This window comes from Oncorhynchus mykiss, chromosome 10 (assembly GCF_057628025.1).
Source record: "Oncorhynchus mykiss isolate SJ-2025 chromosome 10, ASM5762802v1, whole genome shotgun sequence".
NCBI classification, from domain to species: domain Eukaryota; kingdom Metazoa; phylum Chordata; class Actinopteri; order Salmoniformes; family Salmonidae; genus Oncorhynchus; species Oncorhynchus mykiss.
In genome coordinates, this window is record NC_143031.1 from 63,835,093 (window position 1) to 63,852,136 (window position 17,044).

Below are 17,044 nucleotides of genomic sequence, written 5' to 3' on the forward strand. Positions count from 1 at the left end.
ACTCAAACGTAGTGGGGATGGGTAAACACTCCATGTTGAAAGTGTATTATCTGTGTGTACGTACCTGAATTTTTTTTTATACATACGGGAAACTGGAGCGTGACAAACCGAGCAGCGTTGCAGTTCTTCACACAAACTGGCCACCTATTATCATACCCCGTTCAAAGGCACTTCAATCTTTTGTCTTGCCCATTCACCTTCTGAATGGCACATAAACACAATCCATGTGTCAGTTGTCTCAGAGCATAAAATGCTGCCTAAGACCTGTCTCCTCCCCTTCATCTACACTGATTGAAACAAGTGACATCAATAAGGGATCAGACTTGACCAGGTGAAAGCTATGATCCCTTATTGACGTCACATGTTAAATACACTTCAATCAGTGTAGATGGAGGAGACAAGTTAGACTCTTTAGTGTACATCACATCTGATCTCACCCTATTCTGCATACACCCAACAGTGCTTTATAACCATTATAGACTTACTAAATATTACTATGTACTCACACACTAACAAACCTCTACTCTACACGTCAAAATGGTTTAGTCAGGTCTGTCTGACTTTTGACTTATCTTAGCTGAATCATATTTACCCACAACATCATATTTATGTCCACCATGATGAGTTTAACAACAATAGTCATTTTGTAACTACAGTATAGGACTCAAATGTAGTGGGGATGGGTAAACACTCCATGTTGAAAGTGTGTTTATTATCTGTGTGTACATATCTGAGGGAGTGTATGTCTGTGTAATCTGTATCACCTGTCTCTTCCAGGAGGAGGAAGTGCTTCTGGTGAAGGAGGAGGGTCTGGGGAACCCTGAGAGGACCATGGTCATGGAGGACAACCAGACTACACCTCCTCCCGAACCCACAGAGGAACCAACTGAGAGGCACAGGACCACACACAGTCTCACTGAGGTGAGTCCACTATGAACTACTGTCTGAATGGTATTCGGTCAGGACTCGTATCCACAAAACCTCTCAGAGTAGGAGTGCTGATCTAGGATCAGTTTTGCCTTTCAGATCATAATGAATAAGACTATTTGGAAAGATCCTAGATCAACACTCCTTCTATTTGTGAATAAGGGCCCAGGTCTTGATTCATTTTGTTTTAAGTGTGGGACCAAGGCCTTTAACTTCCCTTTAAGGTTTTGATAAATCAGAGGTAATTTTGTGAACGAGTGCTAACTAGCTTAATTAAAGGCAAACACTGGAAGTCTTCGGGCACAGCTAGCAAGCTAGTTAGCTTTGGTTTGCCAAATGACCACTTAACTGCCTGCATACTGGACACAGAGACAATAATGGTATCCACAAGTTCATCTGATTCATCACTTTAAAGAGTGTCACATTATCAAATCAACTAACATGTTTGCATTGTACTCATAGCAGTCCCTCATTGCCCAATCAGAAGATGCTCTATAGCAGGGTGCTCATATCAGATTTCTTGATCCAACATCCTCTCACTCTGTATCTCTTACAGTCAGTAGACATGGAGGATGGGAAGCCTGATCTGCTGATAGTCAAAGTGGAGACAATAGAAGATGAACCAGAGAGCATTGACCTGCTGAGTGGACTAAAGATGGGGGAGCAGGGTAAGGGAGAAATGCATATCCAAATCAAATTGACTTATATAGCCCTTTTGTACATCAGCTGATATCTCAAAGTGCTGTACAGAAACTCAGCCTAAAACCCCAAACAGCAAGCAATGCAGGTGTTGAAGCACGTTGGCAAGTAAAAACTCCCTAGAAAGGCCAAAACCTAGGAAGAAACCTAGAGAGGAACCAGGCTATGAGGGGTGGCCAGTCCTCTTCTGGCTGTGCCGGGTGGAGATTATAACAGAACATGGCCAAGATGTTCAAATGTTCATAAATGACCAGCATGGTCAAATAATAGGTCTGGGACAGGTAGCACGTCCGGTGAACAGGTCAGGATTCCATAGCCGCAGGCAGAACAGTTGAACCTGGAGCAGCAGCACGGCCAGGTGGACTGGGGACAGCAAGGAGTCATCATGCCAGGTAGTCCTGAGGCATGGTCCTACGGCTCAGATCCTCCGAGAAAGAGAGAATTAGAGAGAGCATACTTAAATTCACACAGGACACCGGAGAAGACAGGAGAAGTACTCCAGATATAACAAACTGACCCTAGCCCCCCGACACATAAACTAATGCAGCATAAATACTGGAGGCTGAGACAGGAGGGGTCAGGAGACAATTTGGCCCCATCCGATGATACCCCCAGACAGGGCCAAACAGGAAGGATATAACATCACCCACTTTGCCAAAGCACAGCCCCCACACCACTAGAGGGATATCTTCAACCACCAACTTACCATCCTGAGGCAAGGCCGAGTATAGCCCACAAAGATCCACGCCACGACACAACCCAAGGGGGGCCGCCAACCCAGACAGGAAGATCACATCAGTGACTCAACCCACTCAAGTGACGCACCCCTCCTAGGGACGGAATGAAAGAGCACCAGTAAGCCAGTGACTCAGCCCCTGTAATAGGGTTAGAGGCAGAGAATCCCAGTGGAAAGAAGGGGAACCGGCCAGGCAGAGAGAGCAAGGGCGGTTCGTTGCTCCAGAGCCTTTCCGTTCACTTTCACACTCCTGGGCCAGACTACACTCAATCATATGACCCACTGAAGAGATGAGTCTTCAGTAAAGACTTAAAGGTTGAGACCGAGTCTGCGTCTCTCACATGGGTAGGCAGACCATACCATAAAAATGGAGCTCTGTAGGAGAAAGCCCTGCCTCCAGCTGTTTGCTTAGAAATTCTAGGGACAATTAGGAGGCCTGCGTCTTGTGACCGTAGCGTACGTGTAGGTATGTACGGCAGGACCAAATCAGATAGATAGGTAGGAGCAAGCCCACATAATGCTTTGTAGGTTAGCAGTAAAAACCTTGAAATCAGCCCTTGCCTTGACAGGAAGCCAGTGTAGGGAGGCTAGCACTGGAGGAATATGATAATTTTTTGGGGGTTCTAGTCAGGATTCTAGCAGCCGTATTTAGCACTAACTGAAGTTTATTTAGTGCTTTATCCGGGTAGCCGGAAAGTAGAGCATTGCAGTAGTCTAACCAAGAAGTAACAAAAGCATGGATTAATTTTTCTGCATCATTTTTGGACAGAAAGTTTCAGATTTTTGCAATGTTACGTAGATGGAAAAAAGCTGTCCTTGAAACAGTCTTGATATGTTCGTCAAAAGAGAGATCAGGGTCCAAAGTAACGCAGAGGTCCTTCACAGTTTTATTTGAGACGACTGTACAACCATTAAGAGTAATGCTCAGATTCAACAGGAAGATGTCTTTGTTTCTTGGGACCTAGAACAAGCATCTCTGTTTTGTCTGAGTTTAAAAGTAGAAAGGTTACAGCCATCCACTTCCTTATGTCTGAATCACAGGCTTCTAGCGAGGGCAATTTTGGGGCTTCACAATGTTTCATTGAAATGTACAGCTGTGTGTCATCCGCATAGCAGTGAAAGTTAACATTATGTTTTCGAATGACATCCCCAAGAGGTAAAATATATAGTGAAAACAATAGTGGTCCTAAAACGGAACCTTGAGGAACACCGAAATGTACAGTTGATTTGTCAGAGGACAAACCATTCACAGAGACAAACTGATATCTTTCCGACAGATAAGATCTAAACCAGGCCAGAACTTGTCCGTTTAGACCAATTTGGGTTTTCAATCTCTCCAAAATAATGTGGTGATCGATGGTATCCAAAGCAGCACTACGGTCTAGGAGCACGAGGACAGATGCACAGCCTCGGTCTGATGCCATTAAAAGGTAATTTACCACCTTCACAAGTGCAGTCTCAGTGCTATGATGGGGTCTAAAACCAGACTCAAGCATTTCGTATACATTGTTTGTCTTCAGGAAGGCAGTGAGTTGCTGTGCAACAGCTTTTTCTAAAATGTTTGAGAGGAATGGAAAAATCAATATAGGCTGATCGTTTTTTATATTTTCTGGGTCAAGGTTTGGCTTTTTCAAGAGAGGCTTTATTACTGCCACTTTTAGTGAGTTTGGTACACATCCGGTGGATGGAGAGCCGTTTATTATGTTCAGCATAGGAGGGCCAAGCACAGGAAGCAGCTCTTTCAGTAGTTTATTTGGAATAGAGTCCAGTATGCAGCTTGAAGGTTTAGAGGCCATGATTATTTTCATCATTGTGTCAAGAGATATAGTACTAAAACACTTGAGTGTCTCTCTTGATCCTAGGTCCTGGCATAGTTGTGCAGACTCAGAACAACTGAGCTTTGAAGGAATACGCAGGTTTAAAGAGGAGTCCGTAATTTGCTTTCTAATAATCATGATCTTTTCCTCAAAGAAGTTCATGAATTTATTACTGCTGAAGTGAAAGCCATCCTCACTTGGGGAATGCTGCTTTTTAGTTAGCTTTGCGACCGTATCAAAAATGCATTTCGGATTGTTCTTATTTTCCTCAATTAAGTTGGAAAAATAGGATGATTGAGCAGCAGTAAGGGCTCTTCGATACTCCAAGCTAGTCGGAAGACTTCCAGTTTGGTGTGGCGCCATTTCCGTTCCAATTTTCTGGAAGCTTACTTCAGAGCTCGGGTATTTATTTTATTTATTTTACCTTTATTTAACTAGGCAAGTCAGTTAAGAACAAATTCTTATTTTCAATGACGGCCTAGGAACAGTGGGTTCAGGGGCAGAACGACAGATTTGTACCTTGTCAGCTCGGGGATTTGAACTTGCAACTTTGGAGCCATTGGAGTGTATTATGGAGTGCCATTGGAGTGTATTATAAATACATAAATATAAATAATGTCCATATGTGTTGATTAAAAAAAACCTTCCGGTTACTAGTCCAACGCTCTAACCACTAGGCTACTCTGCCGCCCCAGGGAGCTAGTTTCTTATGACAAATGTTTTTAGTTTTTAGGGGTGCAACTGCATCTAGGGTATTGCGCAGGGTTAAATTGAGTTCCTCAGTTAGGTGGTTAACTGATTTTTGTCCTCTGACGGCCTTGGGTAGGCAGAGGGAGTCTGGAAGGGCATCAAGGAATCTTTGTGTTGTCTGTGAATTTATAGCACAACTTTTGATGCTCCTTGGTTGGGGTCTGAGCAGATTATTTGTTACAATTGCAAACGTAATAAAATGGTGGTCCGATAGTCCAGGATCCAGGATTATGAGGAAAAACATTCAGATCCACAACATTTATTCCATGGGACAAAACTAGGTCCAGAGTATGACTGTGACAGTGAGTAGGTCCAGAGACATGTTGGACATGTTGAAAACCCACTGAGTCGATGATGGCTCCGAAAGCCTTTTGGAGTGGGTCTGTGGACTTTTCCATGTGAATATTAAAGTCACCAAAAATTACAATATTATCTGCTATGACTACAAGGTCCGATAGGAATTCAGGGAACTCAATGAGGAATGCTGTATATGGCCCAGGAGGCCTTTAAACAGTAGCTATAAAAAGTGATTGAGTAGGCTGCATAGATTTCATGACTAGAAGCTCAAAAGACAAAAATTTCATTTATTTATTTTTTTTGTAAATTGAAATTTGCTATGGTAAATGTTAGCAACACCTCAGATGGTCACTAATGTAACCAGGAGGTGAGGCCTCATTTAACACAGTAAATTAATCAGGCTTAAGCCAGGCTGGCTAACAGCCTGCTGCCTGGCCTGCACCCTATTTCATTGTGGAGTTAGAGCCCTGTCTATGTTGGTAGATAAGATACGAGCACCCCTCCAGCTAGGATGGAGTCCGTCACTCCTCAGCAGGCCAGGCTTGGTCCTGTTTGTGGGTGAGTCCCAGAAAGAGGGCCAATTATCTACAAATTCTATCTTTTGGGAGGGGCAGAAAACAGTTTTCAACCAGCGATTGAGTTGTGAGACTCTGCTGTAGAGCTCATCACTCCCCCTAACTGGGAGGGGGCCAGAGACAATTACTCGATGCCGACACATCTTTAAAGCTGATTTACACGCTGAAGCAATGTTGCACTTGGTGACCTCTGACTGTTTCATCCTAACATCGTTGGTGCCTACGTGGATAACAATATCTCTATACTCTCTACACTCGCCTCTCTACATATAGCCTACATACAGTAATAGATCTTAAGTGGAAATAGTGATGCGCCTGGCTATGTTTTCTTCATTCATAAAATAAAATCAATACATCTTATGTTTACATACAAAACACACATAAAGTTGAAGTCGGAAGTTTACATACACCTTAGCCAAATACATTTAAACTCAGTTTTTCACAATTCCTGACATTTAATCCTAGTAAAAATTCTCTGTCTTAGGTCAATTAGGATCACCACTTTATTTTTAGAATCTGAAATGTCAGAATAGTAGTGGAGAGAGTGATTCATTTCAGCTTTTATTTCTTTCATCACATTCCCAGTGGGTCAGAAGTTTACATACACTCAATTAGTATTTGGTAGTATTGCCTTTAAATTGTTTAACTTGGGACAAACGTTTTGGGTAGCCTTCCACAAGCTTCCCACAATAAGTTGGGTGAATTTTGGCCCATTCCTCCTGACAGAGCTGGTGTACCTGAGTCAGGTTTGTAGGCCTCCTTGCTCACACATGCTTTTTCAGTTTTGCCCACAACTTTTCTATAGGATTGAGGTCAGGGCTTTGGGATGGCCACTCCAATACCTTGACTTTGTTGTCCTTAAGCCATTTTGCCATAACTTTGGAAGTATGCTTGTGGTCATTGTCCATTTGGAAGACCCATTTGTGACCAAGTTTTTATCTTGAGATGTTGCTTCAATATATCCGCATAATTTTCCTTCCTCTTGATGTGAATTGCACCAGTCCCTCCTGCATCCCAGCACCCCCACAGCATGATGCTGCTACACCCATGCTTCACGGTTGGGATGGTGTTCTTCGGCTTGCAAGCCTTACTCTTTTTCCTCGAAACATAACGATGGTCATTATGGCCATACAGTTCTATTATTGTTTCATCAGACCAGGAGACATTTCTCCAAAAAGTACGATCTTTGTCCCCATGTGCAGTTGCAAACCGTAGTCTGGCTTTTTTACGCTGGTTTTGGAGCATGGTGTTTATACTTACGTAATATTGTTTGTACAGATTAACATGGTACCTTCAGGCTTTTGAAAATTGCTCCCAAGGATGAACCAGAGTTGTACTTGACCAGGTAATTGACTTAAACGCCATATTTAGAGTTCTCTGCCATGTTTGTAAATGTCTATTTTGTAACCTCTTCCTGCAGTTGATTGGCTGGAGCCTAACAAGGGAGACTGGGCGGCCATCTTGGATTCCCAGCCGGGCGCAGCCAAAGGCTCAGGGGACCATATCACTGAGCAGGACGAGATAGTGGAGGTCAGTGGATGGGACAGAGTCCTCAACTCTGGGCTGGAGAACAACACTGTTAGCCACAATCAGAAACAGACAGTCGAACACAAAACAACAACTGAATTTAGTCAACAGACTGACTGAGTCCCAAATGAAAAAAGACTACAGTTTACTATAGAATACTAAAATACTTAGTATAGATGTCTGTATTAAACTGTAGTATACTGTAAAATACTATACTACACACTGTTGTATCCTCAATCGTGAGGTGCTACAGTGTTTTCCCACCCAATAAACACTAATGCCTGCAAAAACACTACAGTTTTGTAATTCTAGTAGAGTGCCTTCAGAAAGTATTCACACCCCTTGACTTTTTCCATATTTTGTTGTTATAGCTTGAATTTAAAATTGATTAAATTTAGATTCAGTCACTGATCACTGATCTACCCACAATACCCCATAATGTCAAAGTGGAATTATGTTTTTAGAAAATGTTTAGAAATTAATACAAAATTAAAGGGCCTCCCGAGTGGCGCAGCAGTCTAAGGCACTGCAGATCCAGGATCAATCCCGGGTAAGGGGAGGGTTTGGCCGTCCGGGATGTCTTTGTCCAATCGCGCTCAAGCGACTCCTCCATGTGGCGGCCGGGTGCATTCACAGTCACCTCGGTCGCCAGCTGTACGGTGTTTCCTCCGACACATTGGTGCAGCTGGCTTCTGGAATTAGCGAGCAGTGTGTCAAGAAGCAGTGCGGCTTGGCGGGGTCGTGTTTCGGGGACGCATGGCTCTCTACTTTTGCCTCTCCAGACTCCACACGGGAGTTGCAGCGATGGGACAAGACTGTAACTATCAATTGGATATGATGAAAATTGGGGAGAAAAGGGGTAAAAAGTACCCCCCCACACACACAAAAAAAATCTAATTTAAAAGCTGAAATGTTTTAAATCAGTATGTATTCAAGCCCTTTGTTATGGCAAGTCTAAATAAGTTCAGGAGTAAACATTTGCTTAAAAAGTCGCATAATAAGTTGCATGGACTCACTCTGTGTGCAATAATAGTGTTTAACATGATTTTTGAATGACTACTTAATTTGTACTCCACACATACAATTATCTTTAAGGTCCCTTAGTCGAGCAGTGGATTTCAAACACAAATTCATCCACAAAGACCAGGGAGGTTTTCCAATGCCTTGCAAAGAAGGGCTCCTATTGGTAGATGGGTAAAAAATAACAAAAGCAGACAATGAATATCCCTTTGGATGGTGTATCAATACACCCAGTCACGACAAAGATACAGACGTCTTTCCTAACTCAGTTGCCGGAGAGGAAGGAAACCGCTCAGGGATTTCACCATTAGGCCAATGGTGACTTTAAAACAGTTAATGATTTTAATGGCTAGGAGAAAACTGAGGGTGTATCAACAAGATTGTAGTTACTCCACAATACTAACTTAAATGACAGAGTGAAAAGAAGGAAGCCTGTACAGAATAAAAAATATTCCCAAAACATGCATCCTGTTTGCAATAAGGCACTAAAGTAAAACTGCAAAAATACAAGGTGTTATGTTTGATGCAAATGTAACACAACACATTACTGAGTATCACTCTAAATATTTTCAAGCATGGTGGTGGCTGCATCATGTTATAGATTTACTTGTCATCCGCAAAGACTAGGGAGTTTTTTGGGATAAAAAGAAACAGAATAGAGCTAAGCATATGCAAAAAAAACTAGAGAATGTAAAAAAACATTTTTTGCTTTGTCATTATGGGGAATTGTTGCGTAGATTGATGAGGGGAAAAAAACTATTTAATAAATGTCAGAAAAGGGCTGTAACCTAAAAAAGTCGAGGGATATGACTACATTCCGAAGGCACTGTGTTCCCTAAAGGTTATCGAAAAGAGCAGAAGCGCTTAACTATCCGTTCACACCCCAGTTCTACCTACCTAAACCTTTATGTCAAAGATAATAAAACAAAAACACTATAGTAAATGCTACAGTAATATCAGCAAAAACACTTCCGTAAATACTACAGCCTACAAAAACACTAGTGTAAATACTACAGTATACTACAGTCTGCAAAAGCACTACATTCATTGCTATAGTATATACTACAGTTATTTTACTATAGTAAGGGAAAACCCCCATGAAATGGACAAAAATGAATGGCAACATATTGGTATTGGACGAAACATATACACAATCGCAAATACCACTGAAATGGACGGCAGATCATCCTAACCGTATGGCAAGTGGCATATGGCAAATGTCAAGTGTCATACAACAAAAATCCCAAAGATGGTGAGTGCGCTCCGCCGTAGATTTTCAAATTGAAAATGGACACAAAGTCAAGACCCACAGGTCAAATTTTGAAAATGTAAGCAAAAAATCTAAAGTACAACCACCTCTAAAAAAAAAAAATCCTTTCTGGACTTTTTTTCTGAAAAATGTTCAATTATTTTGTCAATTATACATATATAATAACCGTGTGAACATACCTTTGTCTTATTTTATTGAGTTTGTCCATAACGCCTATGTTTTGTCCATTTGCATTATATAATCATAGGAAGTCAAAAGTCAGTAAACCATGTCCAAATGGCATAAGAAATGTCCAACTGCCATACATAAGTATTGAAAGTACCAAATCAGGATGTTATGTCCATTTGCCATCTTTGAACATAGGAAGTCGGTTTCCGAACCCAAAAGTCAGTGAACCATGTCCAAATGGCATTTATACTGACCAAATGATATATATCACTATGTTAAGCCCTGAATCAACGTAGGTCTATTTGTCATGTTTGATCATTGGAAGTCATATGAAGTAAGAATTTGGTGCAATGAGAGAGAGAAGTGGGACTCGTTTTTTAAAAGAGTTTTGGAAAAACGTCCAAATTGATCAGGGGCGCCCTCTATTGGTTGGGCACGGGTGGGGGGTGCTCCCTACCCGGCCCTTGACCCCTTGCACTCCCCTAAAGGCATTAAAAAACATTTTAAAAATGTGCTACTGGTAACCCGTTCAGGTAACCAGGCGTACAGCTGTCCATTTGCAATATCTTACAATGGGAATTTACATCACGAATTTGACATGCTCTAATATACTGCAGAAATGCCCAATTGACTGGCCCGTTGAACTCGGGATGGCAGGGCAGTGATGGTGGTTCCTCTCCATTGCTCGTTGGTGTTGATTTCAGCATGTCCTTTTGGTGATGGGAATTCCCTCATACTACCCATCCCGGATCCGGGAGCGTAATCATCGCCTGAAACTAATCAGCATAACGCAGCGGACATAAATATCCCTAGAAAATCTTCCTATTCATGAAAATCACAAATGAAATATATTGAGACACAGCTTTGCCTTTTGTTAATCACTGTCATCTCAGATTTTCAAAATATGCTTTTACAGCCAACGTAAGTTTATCATAGCCTAGCATAGCATTATGCCCTGCTAGCAGCAGGCAACATTTTCATGAAAATAAGAAAAGCAAATCAAATTAAATAATTTACCTTTGAAGAACTTCAGATGTTTTCACTCAGGAGTTTCAGGCTGCTTACCACTCTCTCCCAAAATACATAATCCAGGAGGATCCTCTTGATGGGGCTGTCCATATCGGCAGACTGTGATATGGCCATTTCTTGAAGAGATTCCTTCCCCTCCAGGAGACTGTCAAACATGATGACAACACCACCCCAATGGGTGTTGCTGGGCAGCTTCATGTGGTGCTCTTATTCTTCTCACTTTGCTTTAGATTGTTGCTATAACTTGATGACCCTTCACATACCTAACCATTTCCTTGGCTCTCTTGTAGAGTGTATCCATTGTTTTCAGTGCCATGATTTCCTTGAGGAGCATATTCAATGCATGAGCAGCACAGTCAATGGGTGTGAATGTGAGGGTAGGAGTGAGGGTAGGCCTCCTCCACTTTAGACCAAGCAGCCTTCATGTTCGCAGCATTGTCTGTCACCAATGCAAATAGCTTCAGTGGTCCAAGGTCATTGATGACTGCCTTCAGCTCATCTGCAATGTAGAGACCAGTGTGTCTATTTTCCCTTGTAGAATACTGGTTGAGGGGTGGAGATGTAGTTAATTATTCCTTGCCCACGAACATTCGACCACCCATCAGAGATGATTGCAATACAGTCTGCTTTCTCTATGATTTGCTTGACCTTCACTTGAACTCTGTTGAATTCATTTGCATCCCGCAAATGAGTAGATAAAGCATGTCTGGTTGGAGGGGTGTATGCTGGGCAAAGAACATTCAGAAATGTATCAGAGGTGAACCATTTGCATACACTGCTCGAGCAAGACATTCATCAGCATTTCTCTGACTATGTTCCTCCATTGAATAAAAAAACCTTCTGATTCCAGGAGGACCAGGAGCTGTTGCTATCGATAAGGTGTATGATTCATAATTTTCACCTTGAATAGAAGGAGAAGGACTTTTGTCAGAGGTTGTGAGCGCTGAGGGAACTTTATGCACTTGGCTACTTTATGCACTTGGCTAGATGATTATGCACTTGGCTAGATGATTATGCATCTTTGTTGCATTCTTCACATAATTTGGCACAGTATTTTCTACATTAGTTGCAGTGCAATGTCTACACACATCAGATAGAGCCTGTGGCATTTTCCTGTAAAGATTAGAGAAAATGAGTGAAAACCCCAAATACAATTACGTGTACAGTACAGATAAATAGTTAAGCTGTTAGATTAAACAACTCCTTTGTAAGATAAATGTTTTGAAATGAAATGTATGGAAAGAGGTGAATTAACACTCCTCAGTTAGCAGGCTCAAGCAAGCTAAAACAACAGGCAAGAAATAACTAACAGAAATTGTTACCAAGTTAGAAAGGATTTAAACACACTTTGCTGTAGGCTACTATTTACAAAAAGTCATGTATGTCATATAAAATATATTTCACTCCACCCAGTATTGTATTCGAAACTTACCAGAAAGCATGTAGTCCTTGGCTCAGACAGTGTAGTAGAGTGGACTCAATAGTGTCTCATAAGTGTGCAAGATCTTGAGAATCAGCTGTACATGTGATGGAAGAATGCACTGGGCATGCAGAGGGTTGCAATTCCATTGAATTGGGGATTGTTTAACCAAAATATGCCACAAGACCTAGAATTACCTTGTGTATCCCACAACAAAAGGTTCACTGTTATAAGCTAACTTATTTGATGAATTTAAGCAACATTTCCCAAATTCCAGGGCTTAGCTATCCATGGAAAATGTCAAGAAATTTACCGGAAAGTTTCCAGACCCTTTGCAACCCTACTCAGGATACACCACAAGAACATTCACACGGCCCACGTATAGAGTATAGTGACATGTGATGTAGTACTTGTTTGTTTGTAGTTAATTCCGTTGTTTTAGATGTAGTGGGGAACTGGATGAGGTGAACTGAGGAAAGAATTAGTATCATGAGGCAGAGTAGAAGGTATGGTGATGGTTGGTGTGATGTCTGTAAAAATGCTTCACTGATGAAAGGTGACAATCTGTGTCCTTATAGGTTTATATTTTATAATGGGGAAATGATCCTGCCTTAAAGGCTCAGTGCAATCAAAAACATGAGAGATTTAGATGTATTTTCTCATTGATGTTAGAATAATACTGTGAAAATGTAAAAATTATAATACCCTTTTAGTGTAAGAGCTGTTTGAAAAGCCCACCTGAAATTTCTGCCTGTTTTGATGGGGTAGAGTTTTGTCCCTGCCTGGTGGCAAACTAGTTAATAGACCAATAAGATAGTTCCAAACCTCTCTGCCAATAACAATTAGTTTGTTTTCCCCTCCCCACTCAGACCATTCCCAGACAGTCCCAGCTAAATTCTTCCTTGAGAAATTGCTCTTTGCTAAGAAGCTATTTTTTTTTTTTTTTACCATTTAAATTGAAAAAAGTCACAGTAAGGTGCTTAATTGTTACTCAGAAATGATTAGATACGGAGATAAAAAAACGGCTGCATTGGCTCTTTAATTCATGTTTACTTTACATAAAGTAGTGAAGCTGTGGGTAATGTCATGTTGAACCTTTTCCAAAGTATTCTAAAATGAACTTCATCAAAGCGAAGGTATCAGATTTACAGAAGTGTTGCCATAGTGAGTTATTCTACTTCACGTATCGTTTTGTGTAATAAAAGTGCTGTAACATTATTTGAGTGTATGACCATTTTGTTGAAGTTAAATACAAAATTGACTCTGTACTGACTGACTTGGTTATTTTTGTATCATTGCAGGGACTGAGTTTCCCGTATCTCAATCGAACCAAAACATTATACTTAATTCTTGAATCAAAACGTGGACATTTAAAAAAATAAATTAAAAAAATAATAATAATAATCCAATGACTCCATATTGTTATGTACTTGAATCACAGTGTTACAGATGGGCTTGACTGTGGTTAACATTTTATAATATCATGTCATGTTTGTGTGTACAGCAAATAGTTTCTTATATAAACCTTTATGCTTTTCTGTTCAATGTGTGTTTACAGTCTGCATTCCATGAAGACCAGCTGATGTCCGATGTTGCTGACGGGAGAGGCTGGACCTCTGCAGCGGCTGGTCACAAACCCTGGCCACGGATCAGAACCCTGGATCAGGAGCCGTTGCTCTTCCTTCCCGAGTCGCAACTAGGACCCAACCGTGAGGGAGAGAGACTCCACCACATAGAACACAACCAGTGGACAGGTGGACTGAACAACCCCAGTCCTGGTGGTCATCAGAGAGGCAGAGACTCCAGTCTGCAGCCCAGACCCTTCTCTTCACAGTCTCAGTGCAGGGATGGAGCAGGGCCTGGTGCTGATAGAGATAGACCCTCCTGTTCCTATGATACAAACACCACAGTATCCATGATGAAAAGATCCGGTCACCCTGGGCTTCAGCCTTCTCAGAGCGTGGTGGGAGATGCTCCTTGTGGTAGTCTTTCAGGAAGTCTGTCTTCAGAGTCTCGTCTAATGCCTGGTGACTGGGTTCATAGAAAGTCTGGATCTGGGTCTAGCCTTCCTCAGTTACCTCATGGTTACCCCACCAATACAGACAGGGTCAGGATGGACGTTCACCACGAGAAGTACCTATCCTATAACACAGCACACAATCCCAACAACACCCAAACAATGGCTAGAGGTCAAGGAGGGAGCTCGAAGACTAACCACCTGAGGGTGGTGGCTCCTGCTTCTACCTCCTCTGGTGTCATTGGTTCACAACGTGTAAGGCCGAGCATTAGGACGGACGCCGACAAGCCGTACGCCTGCCTCACGTGTGGGAAGCGCTTTGCTGAGGCGAACTATGTGAAGAAGCACCAGACTGTTCACACTAAGGAGAGGCCCTTCAAGTGTAAGCTGTGTTACAAGAGCTTCTCCTTCCAGAATAACCTTATCAGACATAGGAGTGTCCACAATGGGAAGAAATCGTAGAAGTGTGTGAGATGTACGCAGGGGATATCTGGGAACCATTCTTTAGTTGACAAACACTACATGACCAAAGCTATGTGGACACCCCTTCAAACTAGTGGATTCAGCTATTTCAGCCGATTGTATACAATCGAGCACACAGCCATGCAATCTCCATAGACAAACATTGGCAGTAGAATGGCCCGTACTGAAGAGCTCAGGAACTTTCAACGTGGCACCATCATAGGATGCCTTTCCAACAAGTCAATTCATCAAATTTCAGCCACGAGCAACAACGGCTCAGCCACGACGTGGTAGGCCACACAAGCTCAGAAAACGGGAGCGGCGAGTGCTGAAGCCCGTAGCGCTTAAATTGTCAGTCCTTGGTTGCAACAATCACTACGAGTTCCAAACTGCCTCTGGAAGGAACGTCAGCACAAATACTGTTCATCGGGAGCTCCATGAAATGGGATTCCATGGCTGAGCAGCCGCACACAAGCCTAAGATCACTATGCGCAATGCCAAGCGTCAGCTGGAGTGGTGTAAAGCTCACCGCCATTGGACTCTGGAGCAGTGGAAACGCTTTCTCTGGCGTGATGAATCACGCTTCACCATCTGGCAGTCCAATGGATGAATCTGGGTTTGGTGGATGCAGGGAGAATGCTACCTGCCCAAATGCATAGTTCCAACGGTAAAGTTTGGTGGAGGAGGAATAATTGTCTGGTGCTGATGATTCTGTGCTTCCAACTTTGTGGCAACAGTTTGGGGAAGGCCCTTTCCTGTTTCAGCATGACAATGCCTCTCTGCACAAAGCAGAGGGGCATTGTCATGTAACTGGGCACTTCTAATGTAACTCTATGGCAGCACCCAAGGGGATTGAATTTTCGAGCTCTACCCTAAGATTTGCCCGTGACGTAGTGTCCATGAGTGACAGAACACGAGCCAATCATGGCGCAACTAGAGAACATTACCAACCCCTACGCTTCATATTTTCAGCTGGCTGCCCCACCACCACAGAAAGCACTGAGCTAGGCTGAAACACCTGCATTTTGGAGCTGCCTTGCTCAAGAAAGCAAAAAAAGAGACCATGTTTGTATGTAGGCTTTATTAACTCATTTTTTGTTGTTGTTGCAAACAATGTAAAATAAAAAATGAACTGATATGTGACATGTATTAATGCCAAAATAACATTCAACCCTGTTTAGTTTTAGCAAAAAATGTGGGGCTCAAAACAAAACCGCTTTACTGATGACATTTTGCACAGGCACAATCTTTCCACTATTTTGGAATTTAGTTTTCTCCACGGGTCCCTAAACCTCCTTGCTTCAGCGAGCGAAGCTGAAGTCGAAAAGACAACTTTACAGGTGTCAACTATATTAGCATAGGCTAACAGTGATGCATTCATTTGATTTATGCCATTATTCTGTAGTTTTATTTAGTCTTCTAAGGCAACAAGTCATGGCAAGAGAAGCTTCATGTATCTAACTGTAGACAAACAGGTGAAAACATCACACAACACCCATGACAGCCTACTATGTGAAACTCAGCCTGGCAGACCGCGAAAAAAACAAACATTATAAACGGCATACGATTTTACATGCCACTGTATCCCGTCTAAAATCAACATAAACCATAGCCGGATTTCTCATAATCGGGATACGAGTTTATCCGGGATATTGTAAACGGGACGTGAAATTTATATGCCTCAACTCAAAAACAGAATACTTGAGTATCTTCGAAAAATAACGGGATATTAGTGCGCATGTAAATGTTTGGCGATAAATGGAACTATTTCTAGCAGAAGATATATGAGACGCATATGCATAACCATGGTAGTAATTGAAAGGGAACACTGGAGATTATGGGGAAATGCAGACCGAAGATGAGGACACCACGGTTTACCTGACTGAATCCAAACATTACACTGGATTTTATGTGCATTTTACATTTACAGTACTTTCTGCAGCATATGTCTAATGAAACCTTATGACTAAAGGAAAGGGCTTTCAATTATTAAATGTATTTTTTTTTTTTTTTGCTTTGCCATTGAGTAACTGAAGCTTGGAACACAGCCCTAAATCCCCACTACCACATCACTGTTTACGCAATCCAAAAACAGTTCATATTAGATCGCAATCTGGATCAGGTGGGCATCATTTGAAAGCTTATCCTATTGCCAAAAATGCCTAGGTAAATTATTAAATAATGTAGGCTTTTCATAAGGCCCAACGAAGTGTTTAAATAAATTTGTCTTTAAGGATTCGGCATTCACCAATATGTCACAACAAGCGCAAAGACCTGATACTGATCCTGGTTTCCGGTGCAGAAATGGCTGTTTATATAATCTCATTACG

General features: G+C 41.9%; 1 protein-coding gene across 2 annotated transcripts in view; it reads left to right on the forward strand.

Annotated features, from left to right (window-relative positions):
* Window positions 1–15,852, forward strand: part of LOC149980150 (uncharacterized) — a 24,690-nt gene extending 8,838 nt beyond the window's left edge. For both annotated transcript variants that reach the window (XM_090187478.1, XM_036934456.2), the window contains exons 4-7: window positions 778–921; window positions 1,484–1,595; window positions 7,222–7,331; window positions 13,794–15,852. In XM_090187478.1, the coding sequence (XP_090043604.1) occupies window positions 832–921; window positions 1,484–1,595; window positions 7,222–7,331; window positions 13,794–14,714 (1,233 nt within the window). In that variant the 5' untranslated portion in view covers window positions 778–831 and the 3' untranslated portion in view covers window positions 14,715–15,852. The remainder of the gene's footprint in view (window positions 1–777; window positions 922–1,483; window positions 1,596–7,221; window positions 7,332–13,793) is intronic.
* Window positions 15,853–17,044: the final 1,192 nt, after the last annotated feature.